Source organism: Camelus ferus, chromosome 10 (assembly GCF_009834535.1).
Source record: "Camelus ferus isolate YT-003-E chromosome 10, BCGSAC_Cfer_1.0, whole genome shotgun sequence".
NCBI lineage: Eukaryota > Metazoa > Chordata > Mammalia > Artiodactyla > Camelidae > Camelus > Camelus ferus.
In genome coordinates this window covers 9,460,809-9,487,930 of record NC_045705.1, presented here as the reverse complement: position 1 = coordinate 9,487,930, position 27,122 = coordinate 9,460,809, and the positions used below count along the sequence as shown (strand labels likewise).

General features: G+C 35.5%; 1 protein-coding gene across 4 annotated transcripts in view; it reads left to right on the top strand.

Moving 5' to 3' along the window:
* DEUP1 (deuterosome assembly protein 1) overlaps nucleotides 1-27,122 on the top strand; it is an 89,571-nt gene that overhangs the window by 17,047 nt on the left and 45,402 nt on the right. For 2 of the 4 annotated variants that reach the window (XM_032488338.1, XM_032488337.1), the window contains exons 4-8: nucleotides 495-590; nucleotides 7,922-8,056; nucleotides 14,761-15,003; nucleotides 22,202-22,347; nucleotides 25,473-25,578. In XM_032488338.1, the coding sequence (XP_032344229.1) occupies nucleotides 495-590; nucleotides 7,922-8,056; nucleotides 14,761-15,003; nucleotides 22,202-22,347; nucleotides 25,473-25,578 (726 nt within the window). Of the gene's footprint in view, nucleotides 1-494; nucleotides 591-7,921; nucleotides 8,057-12,647; nucleotides 12,762-14,760; nucleotides 15,004-22,201; nucleotides 22,348-25,472; nucleotides 25,579-27,122 lie in introns of all 4 variants that reach the window. The other 2 variants (XM_032488340.1, XM_032488339.1) reach the window with 2 other exon arrangements.

Sequence of the window (27,122 nt, the reverse complement as noted above, 5' to 3'; positions counted from 1 at the left end):
TTTTAAGCAAATTCTGTAAGCCAGATGCCTAAGAACTCCTCCTTAGACAGTGTTCTTTTTCTTTTTAATTTGTTAGTTCTTATAAAAATGTAACATTTACTCCAGAGTACCATTAAATCAGAGCTCCCATTGAAGGCAGCAGTGCCTAAAATACGGGGCGGGGGTGTAAGCAGAGGTTCTTACAACAGCGTGGCCTCCCAAAAAGATAATGCAAAGTAAACTCCAAACCTCAGGTTAAATGTGATGATGAGAAGGATCTTTCGTCAGGCATCTATACTGTACTGTCCTAATGTGTACCCAGTAGAATAGTGCTCGCAATGTTTGGTTTTTGTGAATTTAATTATTAATAAGTATTTTAAGATCCATAGGGCAAATATTTATTCTTGGTTTGGTATGGTGGTTTTATTTGAATTGCACTCCTCTTTTGCACACTTTCTGATTTTTATCAGGCAAAATTTAGAAAAAATCAAAATTAAATTTTATTCTTAATGCAGGTGGGGATACTTAGACAGAAGTTGGACAGTTTGGAAAAATGTAACTTAGCAATGACTCAGAATTACGAAGGACAACTACAAACCCTGAAAGCTCAAGTAAGGAGACTTATTACAACTTAATATCATATGTTTTGACCTATAAAATTGTATTAATTTTATCAAAATGAATTGTTTTTAACACAAGCAAAGGTTCTTGCATTTCAGCTACAAGTTATAGATTTGGCCCTGTCTTTCATTGTTTTATGTATATTGATTTTGTCTCTTTTATTAGATTGTCAGCTCTGTATCCCTTTAACTATTAGCACAGTGCAGACTAATGGCTTTCTGTTTATCATGTGCCTTGTTGATTAATTATATCATAATAATTAGCTATGTGAACAACAACAACAAAATACTGTCTTTTGTGGTCACTCTTCCCTAATGGGGATGTCCTTTCTGCTGTGGCAATTTAAAATATGGAGGTTTACTGTTACAAACTAGATCATTGAAAGAACAAAACTGTTTTTTATTACTTTGTTACTTGTAGGGCTGTTTGATAAACTGCAGGGCTTCTGCCTGTGTGATGAGAGGAGTACTGACTTCTTTATGATTTATCCCTGTATTATCCTCCCCACTGTGCTGGCAAGCAAAAGCTCTTCTCTTTCTTACCCACAGATAACACGTAGGGCAATAATCATCTGAGCATCTTAGGTCTGGTAGGTGCTATATCCTTGCTTAACTAAGTAGTTGAATCAGTGGGAAATATGGTTTGATTATGAAATTTTACTTTACAGCCAACTTTTTTGGGAGTGCAGAGATTTTATAAATAATAATGTAGTTAAAGGAGCCCAGGGTAGTTAAAGCTCCCTGTTAAGTATCTTTTTAAGAAGGTGATTAGCCATTGTGGTAGGAATATGAAACATTTGATGCCACTTAACAGGTGTGATCTTACAAGACTGGCTCTTAAGTCTCCCTAGACATTTTGCCTGCAAATTAAATAGCTGCTGCTAGATGGTTACTTGAGTTATGAAACTTTATATGGATTTTCCTAAGACTCTAAGCATTTTACACTTGTCAGTCAACCTTGCTTTTTTCTATAAAGATAAACCTCTAACATAGCAAAATAAATTTTTTTCCATTTTCAGTTTTATTAGGTAGAATTATTACAATTTGACTTCACATATACATTATATTGCTTGTAAATACATATATACACTATACTGCACACTTTTTTTAGTTTACATATGTGTACTGGTCATTGTTTCTAAGAACAGTTTAGAGCTTTAGGTTTTTAAACTTACGTGGTTATCAAAGGAATAAAGCCAACCGTAAAATAAGAATCAACAGAATGCGGTAATCCAATCATAAAGGACAGTCAAATGTGCTTACACATATTCAAGAAATCAATCATCTAAGTTATAAATAATAAGTAGTTCATTTGTGTCCTTATTTTTTTATTGTATTTTATTTTTTAGATTCCACATATAAGTGATATCATATGGCATTTTTCTTTTTTTTTTAACATTTTTTATTGATTTATAATCATTTTACAATGTTGTGTCAAATTCCAGTGTTCAGCACAATTTTTCAGTCATTCATGGACATATACACACTCATTGTCACATTTTTTTCTCTGTGAGTTATCATAACATTTTGTGTATATTTCCCTGTGCTATACAGTGTAATCTTGTTTATCTATTCTACAATTTTGAAATCCCAGTCTATCCCTTCCCACCCTCCACCCCCCTGGCAACCACAAATCTGTATTCTCTGTCTGTGAGTCTATTTCTGTCCTGCATTTATGCTTTGTTTTTGTTTGTTTGTTTGTTTTTGTTTTTTAGATTCCACATATGAGCGATCTCATATGGTATTTTTCTTTCTCTTTCTGGCTTACTTCACTTAGAATGACATTCTCCAGGAGCATCCATGTTGCTGCAAATGGCATTATGTTGTCAGTTTTTATGGCTGAGTAGTATTCCATTGTATAAATATACCACATCTTCTTTATCCAATCATCTGTTGATGGACATTTGGGTTGTTTCCATGTTGTAGCAACATAAATATTGAATCACTATAATTGTTCAGTATAAACAAAGAGATCATGATCTGGAATTAGTCTGAAAAAAATACAGAAATCTAGATACAAGTTAAGTACCATGTCTAAATTATAGTTAGCTAGCTCAGTCGCAGCTTGCCAAATCTTTAATTTCTGGAGTGGTTTTTTTTTCATGTCTTTTGTTAAAAAGTTTGGGGCTTGTTTACACAGGCACTGAACAGTCATTTAATATAGGAATCCTTGCCATTTGATGCTTTGCAGTTTATTTTATTCCTTGGCTTCTGGCTAACCAACAAATATCCTTATGGAGATTTCACAAAAATTTGTTCTGTGCTCAAACACTGAGAGTTTAGGAAATGCTGTTCCCTCCTCTTCTGCTCCTGGACGTTCACAGTGCACAGTAGCAAAATACGGCTGTGAGAAGTTCTGCTTTGAAGACATCCATCTAGCCTTTTTAATCCCTCATTTTTCAAACATATTTGGCCATGGAACCTTTTTTATTTTTCAAACTAAAACCAGCTAATACTGAGCACATCTACAGTGTAAACACTGTAACAGGTGTTTGATAGAATACACTTTGGAAACACTGTGTTGTTGAGAGAACAGCCATCTGCTTCCATTGCAGTTTTCTGCTTCTCTTTTCTTCTCTGGTTAAAAGAAAGGAAGGAAGAGAGTTGAGGGAGACCAGAAGAGAAGGAAGAGGAAAGGAGGGAAAAGACAGAAAAAAAAAAGTACTGTCTATTTGACTTGGTTTGCATAACAGCTAGTAATATGTCATTTTTCTAGCCTGAAGTTGATACTTGGTGACAGACTTACTGCTGCTAGCTCACTCTATTGCATCCTTCTTTGAAATTCCTCATTTATTTACAACTTCATTTTCCTAAAATATCTTAAGGATATATTATTTACCACTCTCTGCCTTGAATAACTCAACTCTGTCAAAACTTTCTTGTAGGTATTGCTTCCTTTTTTTAAACGGGATATTTTCTTTTCCTTGTAACCATTATAAAACTATAATTATGTATGTATTTGAGATGTCTGCTTCTGGAAAAGTGGAATAGATGTACTTTCCCCTATTACTCCTGCTAAATGCAACTAGAAACCCTGGGCATTATTTATAAAACAATCTAAGAAGGCCCTGAGAAGTGGAGAGAAGAGACAGACCAACTAGGACTTTGGGACCCAAGGAACGAGATGGTGATGAGTTCCCTGGAATTTCTTTTTGCCTGTTATATCCCAGACTGGATAAGAGAAGCCAGCAACCCAGACATTGCAGGGGGCACAAACAAACAAAAAGAGCCCAGAGGAAGGCCTGCTCCCAAAACTGAAAGACCAGAAAAAGGCAGCCTATGAAGATTCAACATTTTTAGATAATAGCGGCTCCCCTCTATCCAAAAGCCCCAGAAAAATACTATGGCCATAAACCCACTTCACCAGCAGAGACGGGTGGACCACCTGGGTTCCACCCTCACCAGGCTGTAACAAGGTGGCCCAGGCCCCCTGCTGGATGGAGTCAGAGAAGACTGAGTGGAAAGCCGGGACTTTTATCACCACTGGGTGTTAATAAGGCCCACCCCAACCCATGGTGTCAGTGGAGACCACGTGGAAAGCCTGGACTTCTCTGCCCATCTGATGGTGATGAGGCAGCCCTCCTCTCTGGAATGGTATCTGGGGAAGCCTAATGAGGAGTCAGGACACTCGTCACCTCTCAGTGGTAGCAGGGCTACTCCCCTCACTACAGTGTCACTGAAGGCCATGTAAGAAGCAGGAACAAAGCACTTCTGCCCTTCCAGTCAAGGTGATGTCAGTGGGAGACGTGGGGAACCTGAACTCCCCCTCCTACTCCCACTCAGCAGTTACGAGGAACACGTCCCCCAGGTTACCATTTGAAGTCAAGTTAAGAACTGGACTTCCACTGCCACCTGGCAGTAATGAGGCAGCATTCCACTTTCTCTGCAGGAATGTTGTCAGAAGAGGACTGCTAAAACACAATATTTAAATAAAATCCAGAGTCACATAACACAAGACCCAAAAATGTCCAGGTTTCAATTAAAAAAAATCATTCATCATATCAAGAACCAACTTGAGTGAGAAAAGACAGTTAAGAGATGGCAACACCAAGTTGATATAGATGTTAGAATTATCTGACAAGGGTTTTAAAGCAGCTGTTATAAAAATGCTTCAGTAAGCAATTACAGTTCAGATAATGGATTTCCATGGAGGCCAGAAGGAAGTGGAATGTTTTTCAATTGCTGAAAAAACAGGAATGTCAACCCGGAATTCCATGCTCAGGAATGAAGGGGAAATTAAGACATTCTCAAATGGAGGAAAACTAAGAGAATTTGTCACCAATCGATCTACCCTAAAAGAATAGCTCAAGGAAGTTCTCTGAGCAGAAAGGAAATGATAAAGAATTTTGAGACATCAGAAAAGAAGAAAAAAATTGGAAAAAGTAAAAAAAAAAAGAAAAAAGAGTAAATGCAAGACTTTCCTTCTCTTGAATTTTCTAAATTGTTTGACAGCTAAAGCAAAAATTATAATATCTAAAGTGGTTCTTAATGTATTTTGAGGAAAATTTAAGACAATAATGCTATAAATGGGTCATGGTTAAGGAACATAAAAAGAACTAAGATTCTACACTTCACCTGAACCAATAAAATGTTGACACCAGTAGATTATAATAAGTTATGTATATATAATATTATACCTAGAGCATTAACTGAAAAATCTGTGCAAAGAAATATATTAAAAAATGCTATAGATAAATCAAAATGGAATTCTTGAAAAAATGTTCAGAGAACCCAGAGGAGGTCAGGAAAGCTAAAACAGAGAAATCAAAAACTGGAGAACAAACATAAAATGATAAAATGTCAGGCTTAAACCCTAACATATCAATAATTACATTAAATGAAAATAGCCCAAATACAGCAGTTAAAAGATAAAGATTTACAGAGTAAATTAAAAAAATATGACCCAAGTATATGCTCTGTTCCAGAAACTCACTTCAAACATAACTATGTATATAAACTGAAAGTAAAAAGAGAAAAAACGAAGAAAAGAAAAATATATACCAGGCAAATATTAATCAAAAGAAAGTAGAAGTGGTGCCAGGGTAATTCAATGGAGAAAGAATAATCTTTTCAACAAACAGTGACAAGACAACTGAATATCCACATGAAAAAGAACTAAGTTGGACCCTTACTGAAACCACAGACAAAAATTAACTCAAAATGGATCAAAGACCTAAATGTAAAAACTAAACTCTGTAAAACTCTTAGAATAAAACACAGGAGTAAGTCATTGTGATTTTGGATTAGGCAATAGTTTCTTAGATCTGGCACCAAAAGCACAAGAAAAATTAGATACACTTGATTTCTTCAAAATTTAAAAAACCTTTGTGCTTCAGAGGATACCAAAAGAAAGTAAAAAGACAACCCACAAAATGGGAGAAAATATTTTCAAATCACTTGTTTGATAAGGGGCTAGTATCCAGAATTTAAAAAGAAAACAACTCTTACTAGTCAACCATAAAAAGACAAATGACCAAACTTTAAAATGGGCATAGATATGAATAGGCATTTCTCCAAAGGAGATACACAGATGGCCAATAAGCACATGAAAGAATGCTCAACATCATTAGTCATTAGGGAAATGCAAATCAAAATCATATTGAGATACCCCTTCACACCTACTCATGGCTATAATCAAATGATGAACAATAGCAAGTATAGGTGAGGATATGGAGAAATTGGAACCCAATACATTGCCAGTAGAAATGGAAAATAGTACACCCACTTTGGAAAACTGTTTGGCAGTTCCTTAAAAAGTTAAACTTAAGAGTTTCTATATGACCCAGCTCTTCCACTCCTAGGTGTATAGCCAAGGGAAATAACAACATATATCCACACAAAAACTTGTACACAGATGTTCATAGCAGCATTTTTTTCATAATGTCAAAAACGTGGAAACAATCCAAATGTCCATCAATTGATGAATGGGTAAACAAATTATGGTATATCTGTGCAACGAAATATTATTCAGTCATTAAAAGGAATGAAGTATTGCTCTGTGCAACAACATGGATGAACCAGACACAAAAGCTCACATATTATATGATTCCATGAATATGAAGTGATCGTAATAGGCAGATCTATAAAGACGTAAAGTAGATTTGTTGCCGCCAGGGGCATGGGGAAGAAGGAAATGCATAGTCACTGCTTATAGATACAGGGTTTCTATTGGAGGTGATTAAAAAATTCTGAAATTAGATAGTATAATTATACAACTTTGTGAATATACTAAAACCCAAAGAAGTATACTCAAAATGGTGAATTTTATGGTTAGGTGAATTATATTCTCAATTTTTAAAACTATGTGAAAAAGGAAAAGAAAGGCAGAAATGACTATGTTACTGCCAGATAAAGTAGACACAGTTGTCCATAGCTTTATTTGTAATGGTTAAAAACTGGGAACAACCAAAATGTCACAATATATGAATAGTCAAACAAACTGTGTTTACATCCGTAACGTGTAATAATACTTAGCAGTAAAAAGGAGTGAACTATTGATAGGCTTGAGCATGTATTGTACTGATGTCAGTTTCCTGGGTTTGATACTACACTATAGCTTAATAAGATGTCAATATTGGGGGGAAATGGGGTGAAGAGGACCACCCAGAACCTCTTGTAATATCTTTGCAACTTCCTGTGATTCTATAATTATTTCAAAATAAAATATAAAAACAAAAAACTTTTGTAAAGTTATTTAGAAGTTTCCTCACAGATGTTGATAGACCATGCAGCTTTTAATCTATTATTTAAAGGTAGAGAACAAGAAAAAAAAATAATACAAGGTCTCAGTTATAACAAGAATTACTGCTAAGAAAAAGATTATATCAGGTTTGATATTTAAATTTATTTAAACTTATATCAACATGAATCAGTAGTATATGTTGTTTATATCTTTTAAATTAAATACTCAGTTTTCTTAAGTGAAGTATAAATTGGTTGTTTTAGATTGAGTTACTGAATTTAATACTGTCAACACAAGATGGCACTAAAAAAAAGTAAGGAAAAAATTTTGGTGTTTTTTTCCAAACTGTGAGCTTTGCTACATATGGTTAAAACAAAATTGAACAAAACATTTTATCAAGTGAATCGCTGTTTAACTGCACAGTTAATGAAGTCCCAGATTTACATGAAAGCCGAATTGTGTTCAGCTTCAATAATTTAGTTTTAATAACTGGTTCTATCTTCGCTAATTGGAACATTTAAGCTTTACTGCATTTCCTAATCATGACAAATTTTGAAAGAGGTACACAAGAAAAGAACTATTATGAAAGCAAGTTAGAAATAACCAATAGTAAAATGTTAGCATTCTCTATTATTTACAGTTTTCCAAACTGACTAGTAGCTTTGAAAAACTGAGATTACACCAGATGAAACAAAATAAATTTCGACGAAAAGAAGTGTCACACCTCAGAGAAGAAGTACCCTTTGAACTGAGCAATTTGAACCAGAAATTAGAGGTGAGCTGTATTTTCTTAGTTTCTCCCTGTGTGTTAAAGATTGATTTTCGTTGTTGCTGTTGTGGGCTGTTTATCTCTAATGTATACAATGGCATGTACAGCTGTGGTAACAAACACCGTTACAAACCAACTTGTCATTGAATATATTTTCCTAGTGCACCTTCCCTTCAGGCACTTAGTGAATTAAAACATCACTTTGATTTATACCTCTTTTACACATATCAGCATTTTTGGAGAGGTAAACAAAAAAAAAATTCAGAGAAACTGCAGATGTTGAGTAAAATTGAAGGACATCCCTGGGGTCACTTAAAGTGAATATCTAATAAATCTTTTAATGGCTATTTAACTGTTAGGTACTTAAATCCCAATGAAACCTCATAACAGTTTTCAGAACAGAGCTTGAAGTTTCAGGGTTTTTTATTTAAAGAAGTAGTGCCACTCTAATATAGCCACCCCATGTCACCCAGAACTTCTAAAATCTCAGTCCCTAAAAAGGTTTACCATGTCATAGATACACTTACTTTAATGCCCTTAACTTTCCAACTTTAGAAGAAGCAAACCAGCTTTTTTCTTCACTGTGCCCTTGAGCATTCCTGCTACTTAACAGCAGGTTCTCCTGTGAATTCCTATTCTCTAACCATAGCTAAGTTCCCAGTGCTGCTCGATTACTGTTTTTTAATTGACCTCAAGTTGACTCCTATCATATTATCCCACTCAATTTCTTTCATTGTTCTCAAGCCCTAAACCCCAGCTTCCCCTCACTGCCAACCAGATTTCAGTTTCTTCTACTTTGTTAATAGGTAATGATTCTGTACTTCCCAGTCACCCAGGTGGAAACATCTTAGCGATCTTTGATCTGTTCTTTTCTCTTACTGCTTGTATTCCAGCCCATATTTTCCTTTCCTTTGTCTAATGTCTTTTAACTCTGTCTTTCTCTTATCTAATTGTCATTGCCATGTTTCATACTCCATCATTATCATCTGGCTCTTCAATTAGCAGTCCTTCTCAAACTTTCCCTTCAAAATATTTTTAAGAGCAGAAAAAAAAATATCTGGAATCACAGCCCTAAAACCAACCTATTGCAAGAACTTTGTTGAAAGTCTTTGGTTTTGTTTTTAAATCCCTGCAAATTTTATATTCTACTGAGTAATGAATGTACATTTTTAAGTACAAAATTACTACCACTAAGTATGGTTGACCCTCAAGGAGAATCCACTGTGTATAACTCCCTGGCTCTTGCAATGGTGTGCTAGACCAGCTTCTGAAATATGCTGGTCTCACAGAAGATGCCCAAAGATGTGCGATGTAATATACATGGGCTTTCATTGAAAATGAAGTTAAGGTACTGATTCTCCATTTGATTAACTTCTCATGGGTTTTAATGGGAGAACCACATTTATATAAATTATTTGGACAAAGAAAAAGCCTTAAATTAATATTAAGTACTTTGTGCACATTTTATGTTTAGGGAATGAAATATTTACCTAGAATATATATCATGAAATTATAGTGTAAATTAGTAGCAAAATATGGCTTGATATGTCTGTACTTATATGAAACATTTTAAGCACACTATGTAGATACAGTTTAATCTGTATTATTTTGGAAACACTTCATGTACCTATTTTTACTTAGAGCCATCTGAAAAATTAACGTATAAGAGTTGGACTGTTGCAGTTTTAGCCTATATCTAAGCATGTTTTTCCTTTGGGATAAACATTCATACACTGGTACAGTGATCGAGCAGTAGGAAGCAACATGCTGTAGCGGAGGAATATGACAGTTTATAGCTTAAAATAGGTCCGACAGACTCGTTTACTGGCCCTGCGATCTTCGGGCAAACTGTTAACCTCCCAGTGATTCCATTTTTTTCACCAATAAATGGGAGCTAAAAATATGTGACACTGTGGTTATGAAAGAAGAAAATATATGTGTGTTTAGATGCACACTGAAGCATTGAGGGTGAAAATACATGAGGTCTGGAACTTGTCTTAAAATACTCCAAGAAAGGATGGAGAGAGAGACAAAATGAAGATGGACCAAGTCGACGGTAGTTAAACTGGGTGAAGGGTGCGTGGGAGTTGTTCTACTCTCTACTTTTATGTAAGTATGAAAATTTTCATAATAAAAAATTAAAACTATCCCACAGGTGGAGGTTTGTAGAGTCCCTGACATACAGTAATCACCAAAGAAATGTTCATTCTCTCTGAAGATTTAGTAGAGGGATTCAATATGTATATGTGTGTGTGTGTGTGTGTATATATATATATATAAAATGTAGCTTCCACCAGAAACTCTTGATTTTAATGCCCTGACCCACTCTTAACCATTTAAGGTTTTTAAACCCAGAAAAGGTTTCCAGCAAAGGAGAACTTACTCTGGAGGTTTAGGCAAGTCCGCAGACCCTCTGGAACCTGGACTCACAGCTTCAGTCTCTACAACTATCCTTATGAAGCTCATTCAGCCTCTGTGTGGCCCCATAATTCCTGGATACATTGTGCTTGCTTGCTGATCTTAAAACCAATACATCTCTAAGACCAGTGGAGCCAGGACTATTATAAGCACTGGCTGATATGTCAGTGGCACCCATTTTTAGCTTTGTTTGGCCTTATTCTTGGCCTGTTTGTACCTGTTGTAGAATTTGTGAGGAACTGAAGCTAATGCTTCTGCCTCTTCCTAAAGCATGCTGGGAAATATTTTCAAGATTGAGGGTTTTGGGTGGATGATGCTAAATATTAGTATTAATGAAAGATATGAACTGGACAAATCAACCTTGCCCACATTTTGACTTCTGACTCCAAAGACTGTGAGTTAAAAGTGAGCAGCAATTTTTTAATCTACTTTGTATTGATTTGAAATGTTACCTATTTTTATTAGAGCCTAGTTTTGTAAATTCGTCACTGTTACTGAAGATCCTGTTTTCGTGTACCTAATTTTAAATTGTTGAATGTCAGAATCAAAGTCAATAACTTTAAATGAACTGTCTCCCTTTATCTTAATGAATATAGTCTATTTATCAAGATACTATTATATATTTAAAAGAGGGTCTATCTGTATTTCTCTAATTTTATTACCACCACTCAATTTGAGGTCATTTTTAATTACTGTAAAAGCCTCCTAATTTATAACCTTCCCTCACTGATTATTTTGGGACTTGTGGATTTATAAAGTGATAATTTCCCCAAATATTCTTTAAAATCATTTCTCTATGGAAATATGAAATGCCATGTTCTCATTTTAAGCAAGATGTAGCTTTCATTCTCTAAATTCCTATATTTATTTTCCAGCATTTCAGCCATCTTCAGAATGGCACCAATCACTCTGGCCAGAACAATTTTCCAATTTGATGTGTTATTAGAGGTGGCTGAGATAATCATTGCAACCTCTGCATGGCCTTTATGTGGCACTATTATTGTTCTTATGCTGTAAAATTTGTTTACATGTACATTCCCTACTTTGTTATACATTCCTTTTTTATTCTCTTTCAAATCTTTCTTTTAATCATGAGGTATTTCCACATTGTCTTCCCACCACAGTTCCTGGTGGACTAGGTGCCTATCTTCCTGAACTGATGATTGGAAACATCAATACGTTCATGCCATGTATCTGTATTCAGTAATACATCGTCATGGACTTAGTAGCTCTAGAGTTTGTTTCCAACCACGTTGTTTTCTTTGAAAAACTTAGTGAGAAGTATTTAAATTCTAGGAAATGTTAACACCATGCTTTTGTTTGTACACTCAGGGAATGTAAGTGATGCCTGGCATTTTATCAGGCACTGTGAGAATACAAAAAAAAGTAATCAAATACATAGTCCTTACCCTTCAATTCTTACAGCCTGAACAGAAAGACATAATAGCCATCCCTAGGCAAAATGGAGAAGCAGTGCCATTTTCTTTGGCATTCTCAAAGCCATATCCTTCCCCCTTGTAGAGTTGTGAGCAGATAACGCACTCCATGAAGACACTACTTGAGCGTGAATTTGAAGAGCTGAGCATGCTGTAGCAAGTAGTTCTACCACTTCTTCCCCAGGTTAGCCCAGGTGGTGCTGCCTGAGGGAGGCCTGAGATGGTTGTTCTCAAGAACAGGTGGATCTTGGCTTCACCTGGGACAGTAGCTTTGAAAGCCACAGGGGACAGAGTCACTAAATCAATCCAAGCCCCACCGCCTAAAAAACAAGGGAACAGGTTTGGTGACTAAGTGTAGAGAATGAAAAAAGGAAAAAAACTTCTGGTGTCAGCTCAGGAAATACAAAGAAAGTACTGGTTGATGCAAAAAAAAAATGTTTGAAACTTCCTTATTAGTGATCCACATCGGTTACAAGAGAAATTTTTACATTTTTAACAAATAAAATGCTTAATTTAAAAAAAACAGGATTAAATTCCATACTTTTCTAGCAAAAATTAGAAGATAAATCTAGTAGTAAATCTAAGATGAGTGATTTGATACTTTTTTTGTTTTCCCAGTGGGGAAAAGAATGAATTTACTTTTTTTTCTTGGAATGAAGATGTACAAAGGAAAGAAGTCCTGTTCATTGTGCTTTAAAATGAGTAATTTTCTTCAATTTATGTTTGTCCCTCCACTCTTAAAGGAATTTAGAGCAAAGTCAAGAGAATGGGACAAGCAAGAGATACTGTATCAGACTCATCTGGTTTCTTTAGATGCTCAACAAAAATTATTATCTGAGAAGTGTAATCAATTTCAGGTACATTATCTAATATTATCCTCTAAATTAGAAGAAACTAGAGGTTAAATACTATTTCTCTCTTTACCATTCAGCATGTAATCTTTTTACACATAGAAATACCACCTAAGGGAAAATAACCAGAGTGGGTCCAACACTGGGTAAAGGTACCAGTGCATGAAATATCTGTAGTGGTGACTTTAGTCTGTATGTCTCAGAAGATGGTGCTATTAAAAGTGTCCATTGTTATTATGTCGTTAGATAACATGTTTTTGCAGGCCTGTCGGCAGGTCACTGAGAAAGTCTAAGATTGCTTGGTCCCTGCCCTCTAGAGCCTTATACTCTAGACACAGAGATAATACATGTACCAGTTACAGATAATTAATGACAAGTGAATGGAAAGGCTCCAAATCCTTTTAGAGGTCAAAGGAGTAAGAGAAAAATTTGGACTGAGAAAGTCAGGAAACATCCTCCAGCAGGCCTGGACCGTGGAAAAAGGATATATTTGAGACAAGAGAGAATGTATCCCCGGTAGTGAAAATAATGTGAGCAAAGTCAGTGGGGCAAGAGAGCAAAAGGCAAATTCAGAGAATGGCAAGTGGGCTGGTTGGCTGGGAGTGCATGTGGGAGGCGGGGAGGGGCAGTAGACAGTAAGGCTGCTGAGTTGGACAGAGATTGGAATAAGCCTTAAAGACTTACCTAAGGAACTCAGAATTTTTATTAAAGCTGGTAAGAAACTAGTTTTTTTGGTTTTTTGGGGTTTTTTTTTTTAACTTTTTTTGATATATACTATTTTTCATTCTTTAAGTTACTTGAATTATATGTTATACACGTTCCCTGAATTCAGTAATACAAAATAATCTAATGTAAAATTGATAGCTTCATTCCCTATTCCATTGTTATCCATTTAACATAAACACTGTTAACAATTAGGTGTTTATCTCCACATACTTTTTTTTGTTTATAGAAACATGTAAATATGTGTTTATGTGGAAATTGTGGTATTTTTAATTTTGCTTTTTTACTTAATAAGCCATGGATAGCTTTTCAAGTCACTGTATAAAAGTCTACTTCATTATAATATTTCATTGTATATAGCAATTATACATCACATATACCATGGTATATAGTAGATGTACTGTGATTCTTTCAATTATTTCCTTATTAATGAACATTCAGGTTGTTTCCTAGTTTTCTGCTATTATCATATTGTAACAATATCCATGTATATACATCTTTAAAGACTAATATTTTCCTTTCGTTACATAAAAGTCCTAGGAATGAGTGGTGAGCCAAAGGGTATGTTCATTCAAACTTTTAATAACTGTTAGCAGATTACTTTCTGAAAGATGATAGCAATTTACAGTTCACGAACAGACAACAAGACTGCCCATACTGTTGCCAGCATGGAGTATCAGTCCTTTGATTTTTACCAACTTGATGGACTAATAGTAATGTTGGCTTGGTTTGCTTTGCATTTCTCTGACTACTTGTAAGGTTGAGCATCTCTTCATATGTTTCTTAGCCTGTGCATAAACTTTGCCCACTTTTCTTTTGTGTTGTCTTTTGCTTATTCATATGTAGAGGTTTTTGTACATCAGAAATTACCTTTGTTATATGTGTTGACAACGTTTTTCTACAATCCAGTTGTTGTTTGTTTTATTTTGTTTATTGTTGGTCATAGAGACATTTTCAACTATTGTGTATTTGAATCCATACTTTTTTCTCCTTCTTATATCATTTATATTTTGGTTTTTTTGCTAAATAAGAATTCTCTACCCAAAGTCATCTACCCTACTTTACATCTTTGTTAGAGGTTATGCAAATATGTTTTCTCTTTATGCCATCTGAAATTCAGGTTTTAGAATAAACACAAGACTGAATTATGAAGGATAAAGTTTTATTATCTAATAATATATTTAAAGATGTTTTTCTTAATCCTTTTCTATCATTCTTTAACTTTATGTAAGCTTAAATACGATATTCCCCACTTAACTGACACAATTTTTATATTTCTCAGAAACAGGCACAAAGTTACCAAACTCAACTAAATGGTAAAAAACAGGGCATAGAAGACAGTGGCTCTGAAATTCCTCAGTTGATATGCGGACCAGATCCCAGTTGTGAAACCAGTGAAAGAGATGAATTCATTATTGAAAAATTAAAATCAGCTGTGAGTGAAATAGCATTAAGCAGGAATAAGTTACAAGATGAAAATCAGAAACTCTTACAAGAACTGAAAATATACCAAAGACAGTGCCAGGTGAAAGTTTATTTTTCAACTGATATTGCCCATGAGTTGTGTAAGTGATGACTCAACAGGTATATGGATTAGAAAGCTAATTTTTTTTATTACATGTGTAAATTCAGCGTATATTTTCTCTTAATCTATAATCTCACTTGCTGAGTAAGTTCACTAGATGTACTTGGATTCTGCAGTGACTTAATGATAATATATTACAGTGCAATGTAACAGTCTGTCACAGACCTCTATTCCTAAAAACCATGGCCCTTTAGCCACACAACACCCTCTGTCCCCACTATTCAGTCTCTCAAGGTTAATTAACAGGGAGTGACCCTCATGCCACTCCCTGTTAATTAACCTTGTCATAATTGCTAATTAACTTTATCATAATTGTTTACGAAACAATAGCCTAGAGAGAGTTTCAGTTTTTTAGGTAACTTCCACTTTGGTAGATGTGATCAATGGTTTTTCCAAGCATTAATTTTTTTCTTAACTCAAAAATCTATTTTTTTTTTAATGCAGCATTCATCAAAATTGATCATTACCAATTTCTTCACAAAATTTGTATTTCTTATTCATGGCTATCCCAGTTACTTGAAATTAAAATTCTGTGGTTTTCTCTCCTGTTCTAGGTCTTGTCTCCCACCTGCAAACATTCAGCCTCTTTCTACCAATTCCTCTGTGTCGATTGGCCCATTTCTTGGTTCTGCTCTATTCCCTCCCCAGGCAAGGTCATCTTTCCTGGTCACTGTCTGCAGACTCTCACTTCTGTAAGACATTCCACCTCAGGATCTTACGCCACTAAAACTCCCACGGTCATTTCTTGGTGTGGGGCCACCTCTCCTTCCCTCATCCTGCCACATGGTATGTGGGGTCACATATGGGGCCAGTTCTTTCACTTCTTTCTCTGCCAGCATCTAACTTCTGGGATCCCCTTTCCCCAAGTTGACAAGGGGGCAGAACACAAGCTCCCAGCTCCTCCTATTTTGTGGCATTTCTAAGAGAAGTACAGCTCCCTTCCCAAACTCCAGCTTTGTTTGGGGAGGGGGTGTTATTCTAATACAGATTAGAAAGCAGATGTAAACAAACCAAGATAAGCCACAAATACTAAACACCGAGAAAGTCATCCATTTTCTAGAAATAGAAAAGGTACAGATGATGTTTTCTCTGGCTTCTCTAGAATATAAATGAGCTTAGTCCTTCCTCCTCTGCTCTAGAGCTTGTACAAGTGGTTTCTAGTGTGTAGTCGCCAGTCCTGGTAGAGCTGGGTCTGCAGGGCTGCTGGTTCTCTCCATGTCCGGGGCTGCATCCCCTCCATCTCCATGGGTAGGGGCCAACTGGTGGTGCCTCTGGGCCTGATTTAGAGATGATTTAATTTTACATTTTGCACCTGTCTTTGTACTTCTGGAGCCTGCACCAGAATCAGTCAATAAATAAGGAGATTGTCTCTCTGGGTACTTTCTGAATATTATCCCCTAGTTTTCCTGTTACTCAGACTTAAGGAATTCTCTTTGTCTCTTCTTGAGGTCTTTTTGGTTCTAGTTCCTAGAAATCTATTTTCTGCTCAAACCTATTTTTTTCTATTATCTTTAATTTGCCTGAAGCATATTTCGCCAGAAAAGCTAGTTATGAAACCTGGTTCTACCCTTCACTGAGGTCCAGGTTCTTTGCTAACCCCAGTGCCTCCTATTCTCCCCTGAAAGATTTCTGTTTGGACTTATTACAGCCCAGGAACATCTCTTTTGTAGTCTGAGGTTCAGCTTTTGGTTCTCGGATCGCTTGTGGAATAGGAATCACTGTTCAGGCCCTGTATTCCGGAAGGAGCCTCTGTTCTCCCTTCATGGCAGCATGACTCACTTTCTCTGTAACGTTTTCCTTGACCAACCCCACCTTTCTCCTTCTCAGAACTTCATCTTTTCTACTTTTCCAGGAACTACATTGGAGAATCTTATTTTAAAAAGAATGTTGCAAATAAAGGAAGAGTGTACCTTGAGAAACATGAATAAACTAACATTCCCAGTTCCGATTACACTCCCTACCTTCTCTCCAAGTAAAGGCTGTCAACCAGTGTTGCTCACACCTATCACACTGGGACGGGCGTGATGGTATTGACAAGAAGAAGAAAGTGCAGCCTGAGAGTGAAAGCTTAGCTGGAAGTCTGAGGACGCGAACCACCTGATGGCCAAGGCCACCCTGTCCTTTAGCAGTACCATTTAATTGACTTCCCCTTCCACACAAGTCCAGCAGGGTGTGACTCATCCCTCACCCAAGATCTCTGCAAATTTCCAGGGGCTTATGTGCACCCCTGAGAAGGCTTTCTGGGTTGTCTGGGCTACACGTTGATCATGTAGGTAGCATGCGTTAGGAAGGTCCATGTTACCCACCTTGACTTTTCCTTATGTATATATGTTAACAAACTTAATGAATTATGTTCCTGAATATATACTAACAAATATATATATATATACTAACAGAATAAAAGCCCAGCTATTCACACAAGTCCATATAATTATAAAATTTTTTACTGATACTTATACTGGAGCCTATAAAATAACTATATTAATTGCCCGGTTGCTCTGACTTTCCTTTAAATCTCTACTTGGGTGATTTTTCTCCCCACCCAGATGATACTTGGCAATGCCTGGACACATTCTTGGTTGTCACTACAGAGGAGAGGGGTGCTGCTGACATTTAGTGGGTAGAGGTCAGGGATGCTGCTAAACATCTCACAGTGCACGAGGCGATCCCCACAACAAAAGAATGATCCAGACCATAATGTATGTAGTGCTGAGCTTGAGAGACCTTGTTTTAAATTTTGAAATGTTGTTTTTCTCATATTCTTCACCAGGAGTTCTCTAACTCTACTTTGTGATGTTTTCCAGAGTTAATGATAAATTTTGATGTCACTGCTATTGATTGGTTGATTGATCATCCACCAATTTCTATAAGAAAGTTTACCAAAGTTATTTTTACAAATTTTTGTTCATTTAAGAAAATAATTATCCTTGGATCTAGTAAATTTAAACTAAGAATCTCCATTTTGTACTTTACAAAGGAATTGAATGTATAAAAAACAAATCAAATTATTCTGGAGTATGTTTTACACACAAAAATATGTTATAGTTCTAATGAAAAAGATTTTTGAGAAGTAATTTCCTTCAAATACTTCAAGTTTTCTAAAAGATAAGATTTCTACTCCCAGGAAAACACTAATTAATTTTGATGCATCTAGAAAACGAATACTGAAATAATGCTTTTGTTTGGCCTTTTCCCTGTTTTATTTCCAAATTTTACTTGTGTTTCATTCTTTTGCTTTAGAATAAGTCCTAAGTGAAAAGATATAAATTATTTACTTTTTGATAGCTGATTTGAAAGTTTAAAAATCACTGCTTCTCTCAAACCATCAGGCAAATTTTAAACTAAACAGATGGGCCTTAAACTTGTTTTACAAAATTTATATTTTACCAAATGGGAATAATTAGAGGTGAATAATCACTGTAACCAGTGCATATATTTAGAAAGAAGTTTCTCTTCTCTTTTTGTGAAACTGTCATGTGATACTGTTCCACATCTTGCACATGAATTTAAAAAGACAACCATTTCAATTTGAATTACTGTCACTTACTGTATATAAAATTCTGTTTAGTTTACAACACACTTTGATGCCAGCTGCATCTGAATTTTCACATGAATTCCGTCTTCTCACTTGTCTTTCTACAACCTTGAAATGTGTCAGTATACATATTAATTCTGTTGCATATATTTATTTCCTGTGCTGCGTTACACTTACATTTTGGAAATATGCAATATTCCCCATTGGAAGTTAATTGCAGAAATAAACTGTTCTGTATTTTTTTCTAATAACTATGACAAAAAAAAAGACTTTTTGGGGGTGCTTGTTAATGAATCATTAAGGTACTGGAGCAACACTGTCCAATAGAAATGTAATGCAAGACACAAATACAACTTAAGTTTTTCTAGTAGCTGTATTAAAAGAAATAGTAAGAAATGGGTGAAATCAATGCATGATACTAGTATATTTTATTCAACACAGCAGATATCCAAAGCGTTATCATTTCAGCATGGAATCGATGTAAAAAATTATTAATGGGATATTTTACATTTCTTTTCATACTAAGTCTTCAGAATCTGGTATCTATGTTACACTTACAACATATCTCAATTTGGATGCTAATTATTCACAGGAAATACCTGATCTGTATTTAGATTTCATAAAATTTACAGTTAAAAAAGTAGATTTACATGCTCAAGTTGTTCCAAACAAAATTGAAAGTGTTCCAGTAACTGAATCAAGTACCTGAGAATCATTTCCCTGAATATTTGCATCCACATGGACAAATAATTGGTTTGACTTTTATGCAAAAGCATGCCAATTTTCAGACTACATCTAAGTTAAATAAATTCACTTATTCTCATGTCAACTCAGTATTAACATTGGATTCAAAAGGATATTGCGTAAGTCAAAAAAACCTCAATTTACCAACATCAACAAAGCTGCTTTTCTTGTACTTTTGTAGTCAATTTATGTAATGCTGTCAATTATAATAAAAATCTTTTGCATATTCCTTCATGTTAGAAAAATGTGTCAAATCATTATTATTGATTTATAGTATAAAAAGTTTCAATTTGAACATAGATTCTCCTACCTGTGTAGCTAGATCACAAATAAGCTTTTTTTCCCCTTAATGAGATCTCCAAATGTCACTGTCTTAGGTGTTACTTTCTAATAACAGTACATAAATAGACTATTATTATCACATTTTACAGAATTTGGGTGAAGTCTAGCCAGTGTTGACGCCACATTTCATTGGCTGGAGCTGGAGCCCTTTTGTGCCCCTCCCCCCAGGTGAAGGCAGGCCTGCTCCTCCACAAGCAGCTTTGTGTTAGATTGCTCCCTCATGGCAAATGTGCAAAAGCAGGAGCCCAGATAGTGCCTTCTTCAGTTGGGCAAAGTAGTGGATGACATTCACATTAAGTTAATTTGTCTTTCTACTTGCTAATCTGTTGTTTCACATTTTTTGTATGCTTGTTTCTTTTGGAATTTTAACCTCATCTGAAAAATCTCCAGGGTTTGAAACAGGGACATTATTTTAAAAAGTATTAAATCACCTATTTGAATATGTTTTCATACTTATTTCCAAGGTAGCCAGGAATTTCTGAGGCTAAAGTGTTGCAGCTAAATGCTTCACTGAACCCATCTCTAGGTCTCCTGGCAAATAATGTGCTATATTTAAGGCTTTGGTAAAAAAAATGTTTATCTGGGAACCCATATGTCCTATACTATCTGCACAATTACAATTCTAAGCTGTGAATTTTTGGATAAGAATTAATTAATAAGAAAACACATGTCCACGTAAAAGCTTATATGTGAATTTCATAGCAGCGTTATACATAATATACCAAAAAAGAGATACCCAAATGTCCATCAGTGGTTGAATAAATAAACAAACAAAATGTGGTATTTCTATACAAATAAATGTTATTCATCAATAAAAAGAATGAAGTACTGATACATGATACAACATGGATGAACCTTGAAAGCATTGTGCCGAGAGAAGGAAAGCAGTCACTAAAGGCCACATATTACGTGATTCCATTTGTATGAATTGTCCAGAATAGGTAATTCCATTGAAACAACATACATTAGTGGTTGCCAGGGGACTGGGGAGGGAAAGTGAGTAGTGGCTGCTAGTGGGCATTGCGTTTATTTTGGGAGTGATGGAAATGTTCTGGAATTAATGGTGATGCTTGCACAACTTTGTGAATATACTAAAATCCACTAAATTGTACACTTTAAATGGGTAAATTTTATGATATGTGGATTATATTTGAGTAAATCTGTCATAGATGTATAAAGAGTTATTGAACAAATGATTTTTTAAAATATCTCTAGTGTTTTTTTACAGCCTTTATTAGCAGTGGAACCTCTTGCCCTCAGAACACCCTACCCAGTCTTTACCAATAAGCTACAGGTCTGCTTCACTTGCTTTGCATGAAACAAATTATTTTTGTATCTTGAATGTTCTACCTGGACTAGTAGACAGGAGATCTGAATTTTTCCATTCCCAAATCTGCCACCTATGAGCTGTATAACTTCGGACCAATCCTGGCCCTCAGTTTTCTCATCTATCAAAATGGTGATGGATTTGATAGCCTGGGTGAGGCACACTTAATAAATATTAGTTTCTCTGTATAACTGAGTGGAAGAGGCCTGATGACAAGGAAGGACTCTTGCCATTCCTCTCTCCTAGAGAACAGCCAAGCATTGCTGGAGAGGTTCGCTCAACGGGTGATGGTCACAAAGCTCAAATGAGTCTCAACACTGCCAGGAATCCTGCTGTGTTGCTCCAACCACCTAACTCTCCCATTCTCATTGCAGGCCATTTCAAACCTCCTCTGCCCTCAAAAAACCCCTCCCACACCCCCACCTCCACCTCTCCTTCCGCTGATGTTCCCTTTTTACTTCACAAGGAAGATAGAAGCCAACAGGTAGCCCTCTCTTACCTCCCTATCCCCCAAATCATATCCGTGTCTACCTTTCATCTTCTTCCTTTCCTACTGCGAGAGTGGAGGAACTCTCTTTTGCTTTAGGCAGTCCCTCCACTCGTGCTTTGGAACCCATCCCACCCACCTCCCCAGGAACTTGACCCCATTAGTAGTACCCCTGCTCTCCCCAGCTTCTCTGGAGCTTTTAAACTTGTTCAAGTCCCTTCTATTAACCAGATAAAACACTGCACTCACAGGGTTGCTGGTGTTTCTAGTTACCAGCTAAAGTAGGGCTTCTTCTGGGCGATTCTGGAACCATAATCCATGGTTTATAATACACTCTGTTGCCCAGCTTTGAAATTAGATCTTTCTTGACTATTATCTTGTTTGAATAAGGAATTATTTGCATTAACCCAAATTTTATGCATTGATATTTTATTCATACGTTTATGTTTTCCTCTTTCAGCTTTACATACAGTATGGCCATATTGGTATGATTCTTTGTTTTATCACTTATCAAATGTTCTCAGTAAATATTCGTTGAATAAGCAAATGAGGGAATGAAATTCTGTAAGACAGAGCCAACGAAGGACTAAATATCAGTTCATTTGAAATTAGGCCGGTTTGTAGCTGTTAAATGCTTGTAAAATGTGTTCTACATCATGATACCCAAATGTCAGCACTGACAATTTATGATGTTTTTATTTAGGCCATGGAAGCAGGACTCTCAGAGGTGAAAAGTGAGTTACAGTCACGTGATGATCTCCTGCGAATCATAGAAATGGAACGATTGCAGTTGCACAGAGAATTATTAAAAATAGGAGAGAGCCAAAGTGTTCAAGAAAATAAAAAAAGGTATATTTTTTACGTTCAGCAGCATGAGGAAAACTGTTCAAAATATGATGTTTGAATATTTTAGGTTTTATATTTGAAACTAGAAATAAAAGTCTGCTTTATATTAACATGCTGTTAATTATTAGATAATATTAGATATTGAAAATAAAGCTAGTGATTACTTTATCTTCCAAATCAGTATCTTTACATACCTAGAAAATTATACTGTGTTCTGATTTGTGGATACTTAGGTGTTACACTTAACTCAGAAATTTTCTTAGAACTTTCATTCTTTAGGATATTGTAAAAACAATAGTATTATATATGTTGATAATATTTATTGTATAGTTTTCAAATGTTTTTATTTTAATGGCCTTAAACCTGTTATTAACTTTTCAGTCATAAATGTACTTATTTTGGCTTTTACTCTTAACCACCTTGTCAGTTCCATTAAGGAATTTGTGAGAACAGATTTTTTTTTTCCTTTTTTAAAATCAGATATTACGTACTCCGTAACCACAAAGGAAATGGGACTGCTGAGGATTATTAAGTGTTTGTGACTATTCTAACCATTCACTGATGTTCTAATTCTCATTAGAACTTGAACCCTTCCCATATCTGAAGGCTAATGCCAGACGAATGATAAGATTTTTAAAACTGAATAGCCAAATGGTGAGGGATATTTTATTGAAAGATGATTACATTGTTTTAAAGGCAATAATTATTTCTTCAAAGATGTGGGACCTGCTAGCATTTCTTTGAGGTCAGCTCTTAACAACAAATGGCAAGTTAAGATCCCTTAAAGTGATCTATTGTATGTCTTACCAAGGATGCTAGAATGCCTATGAGCCAGTCAGCATCATTGAGTGCTCCACATGCAAGCTATAAATCCATTGGAAGTATATTATATGCAAGGCACTGTTCCAGTCTGGTGAGTTGGTGAGAAATGTCTTCACACAAAGTACATATATGGCTGAAACCATAAGAAATTTCCTAGAAGAGCAAACCATTCAACCCATGTCTAGCTCTGGTTTGTGAAGAACATTGAAGGTGCTTTCTCTGGAGCTGTCTCACAAGGGCCAGTGCTGAATTCCAGACATTGCCAACTTCCCTTCAATGCATGATTCAATCTAAAATCTCATAGTTATTCATGTATTTGGCTGATACAGTTCTTCTGTTATGCCTGCTTGCTATCTTCTATTTAAGTTGGTATGTATTTTGGTCTCCAAACTACATCTTTCTCGTTTGGAGGTTAATCTTTAGTTCTAGCGTAATGAGATTTGGTAAAAAGGTAGATATTTAACTTTTCACAGCTTCCATTGTATTTTAGATTTTGCACATAATCTTCTCAACCCTCATCTTTCCCATTGTTTTTAATCGTTTTAGTTTGTTCTTACATGAAGGTGGTCCTATCTTCTTTATTGTTTTGATTTTTTTTTTCACTTGGACTCTTGTTTCTTCTTTGCAGTTGTATTAAAGTGAAGCAGACCAGGCTACAGGATGTAGACACACAATAGTTTTATAATAATAGCACTTTAATGTTTTCATTCATTTTCAGAATTGTTCTCAATAATGCTAAGATTTTGTTAGCTTTTTTCCTTTACTTATAGAAGCACCTTGGGCTGCTGTGTTCTGAGAGTTAGTAAAAATAATTCCTACACTCCTTTCCTACGTGACAAATGATAGTTCCTTTATATCTTTATATTATCGTGATTATTGTTTTTTTCTTGAACTTGTCCACATTAAAGTTTGACATTTGTTCCTTTTATTCACTGAAATTTATAAGATCATCATGAAGTTTTTACCATTTAGTTCCTCATTTCACTCCCTGAATTGCTTAGGAAGAATTGAAAAATAGGAAATTTCATTTTTCACTTTTTCAAAATCATAGCAAATAAGAAAAATTTAAGATTGATCCCAAAATAATGTTTTAGGAGAATATTGGATAAAATGCTCACCATATATTATTGAGTGGGAAATAAAAAGGGACTGAAAAATAATGTGTACAGTACACCCTAATGTACTGTAAAATAATGTACAGTGCATATATATTTTTATACACATATGCATAGGCAAAAAAGGCAGTTAGTATGCACAAAAATGCTAACGGTTTTTCGTAGATGATAACATTATAGAAGTATATACTCTGATAAACTCTGTTTTCTACAGTTAACATATATATTTGATAATCAGAAAAAAGCAATCCAGTCCAGACACATGTACCTCAGGGATATCACTATTAATTTATATCTTTAAAAGGTATAAATTTTCAATTACTTCAGTCAAGTTATTTTCAATCTTTATGTTAGTTATTTCTCTGTCATTACTTAGATTTTGTTTTGTTTGTGTGGTTTAAGTTTTTGATTTGTGGAACTTTTAAAGAAGTTTATTGGAAATTAAAATTATGTTCACTTGGAGTCTCTACTAGGCTAGTCCAGCAATAGTGGAAAGCATGCTGCTTTTCTTGTCTGGTTATCCTTATTTTTCTGTTTTAATGATTTTTTAAAATTTTTACCAACTTCCCTGATATGGAAGTGAACATTACCTTGTTTATAGTTCTCCAAACTTCCTGTGGAAATAGTACTTTTACTAGTCTCTGATTTTCCTCTCTAGTGTCCATATGTGGTTGCAATTCCATTTTATAAATTGAGCAGCCAAAGAATAGATGTATTTGAGCTCTCTTGGGGTAGACTGTCAGATTTAATCATTTTGGATCACTTTTATGGAGTAGTTACTCCCCTCTGACATCTCCTGACGTAGTTCCTTTCCACAGTGTAGGAGTAAGTCAGGTGTATTTCCTTTTTTAAAATGGATTCCTAAGCTGTTTTATTATAAGAAACAGTCTTTTCTTCTTAACCCAAAAATTTTATCTGTATATGCAAATCCAGAATTCAGCCAACTTACAATGTATAATAGAAATTCCATATTAATTACTACCTTTTATTTTTTTGCTAAAACCATTTGCACTCAGTTAAATATGTAAATACTTACGGGATCTGAATGTATTAGAACTTGCCATTCCTGTAACTAAAAATGTTTCCAACAGACTAATAATCTAACTCTGCAACCTACAGTGGCCTCAATTAACATTATAATTGTAACAGTTTAACAAGTTAAGCTTAGTTTTTACCCGTTTTAATTTGTAGACTTGAATCATCTTATTCACCTTCTATTAAAGAACCAGAAAAAAAAAGGAAAGAGCTGTTTTTAGTGACCTCAGATCAGCCAAATCATGAAAAAGAATTGAACAAGGTATGGAAAATAATGAGCTCCATTTTTCCAGACAGGTCTGAAGTCTTTGAAGACAAAGGTGGAAAAAAATCTTTCCTCTCACTCCCTTCTTTTTCCTTCTATATTTTCCACTAAGATAGTAACCTACCAAGCTGCTTGTTCTGATGCTTTGCTGTGTGATGCTATAAAAAACGCAAACGTTAGGTCATCCCTCTGCTGCTGGGAGACTGCCCGTGAAACGTCGGGGGCTGGGGCTCTGTGAGAGGTAGCTTCTAGCAGGAAGTGCGGGAGCACAGACCCAGGCGCTCAGCCACACGTTAGGGGCATGAGCTTGGGGACCTTGCCTTCTGCGAGTTGCTCAGGGTCCTCATTTCTAGGATGGAGGTGCGATAATTAGTACCTACCTCACAAGGTTGTGATGAGCTAGGGTCAAATGAGCTAATAATAGCTGCTACTTAAATAGCTCTTGCCATGTGCCAGAAGCTGCTCTAAGGGCTTAGCCAATCCTAATTCATGTATTCCTCACAACCATTTTATAAGGTAAGTACTAAGATTACCTTCTTTTTATGTTGGAGAAAACTAAGGCACAGAGAAAGTAGGTAATTTCCCCCAATATTGCACAGTTAGTAAGTGTCACAGGCCAGATTTGTGTCCAGGCAGTCTGTCTCCAGAGTTAATACTCTTCTTTAAGTTAAAATCCATAAAATCATGCAAGTAAAGAGCTTAGAAAAGGACCTGCCTACCTCAGAGGAAGCGCCTTGTAGATGCTGGCTGTTGTTACTGTTGGTTACCCACGTTTGTCACTGAGCAGCTGACATGCGCCAGGTGCTCTGCCAGGAGCTGGGAACACAAGGATGAACAGACCTGGGCGTTGCCCTTGAAGACAGCATGATTCTCGGCTTCTACAAAAAGTATCTCCCCTTCTTCCTTTAGTAAAATTCCCTAGTGACTTTCTTTCCATGAGTTTATCTTGGCTACTACCCACTTCTCTGGTCTTAAGGTTTAAGGGTTACACAGAATATTCAATGCTAGGTAATCTAAACAATTATTAAAAGGACATGGCTTTGAATTATCATCCAGGGCCCAGCACAGTGCCTGACACACAATAAGTGAAAATAAATATTTAGAGAATGAATTAATCAATATTAAGGCTGAGGTCTCTCATGGTTGTATAGGGTTTTAAATTCAGTTGTTTGTGTAAATTCAGCAGGCATTTGCCGAGCATCTAGTAGGACTTCTGCTGGACTGCTTTTATGCAGGAAATACAATGATGTGAAAGACAAATCTGTCTCCCAAAGAATTGATATTCAGGCAACTAGTAAGTGTAGAAAAGGTGTTATGAATTAATGATCATTTCCCTTATATTTTTCACATAACCCCATGAAACTGATTTTATTGATATTTAAAACTATAACTTTAAAAACCTGTTATTTATTGGCGTCCCAGTGAATACATTATGATAAAAGGTTGGTTAAAGCCACCTAAAGCATATTTACACCATTCTTAACTTCATAGATTTAGGTAGAGTAATAAAATTTAGTAATATAAGAAATCTACTGATTTTT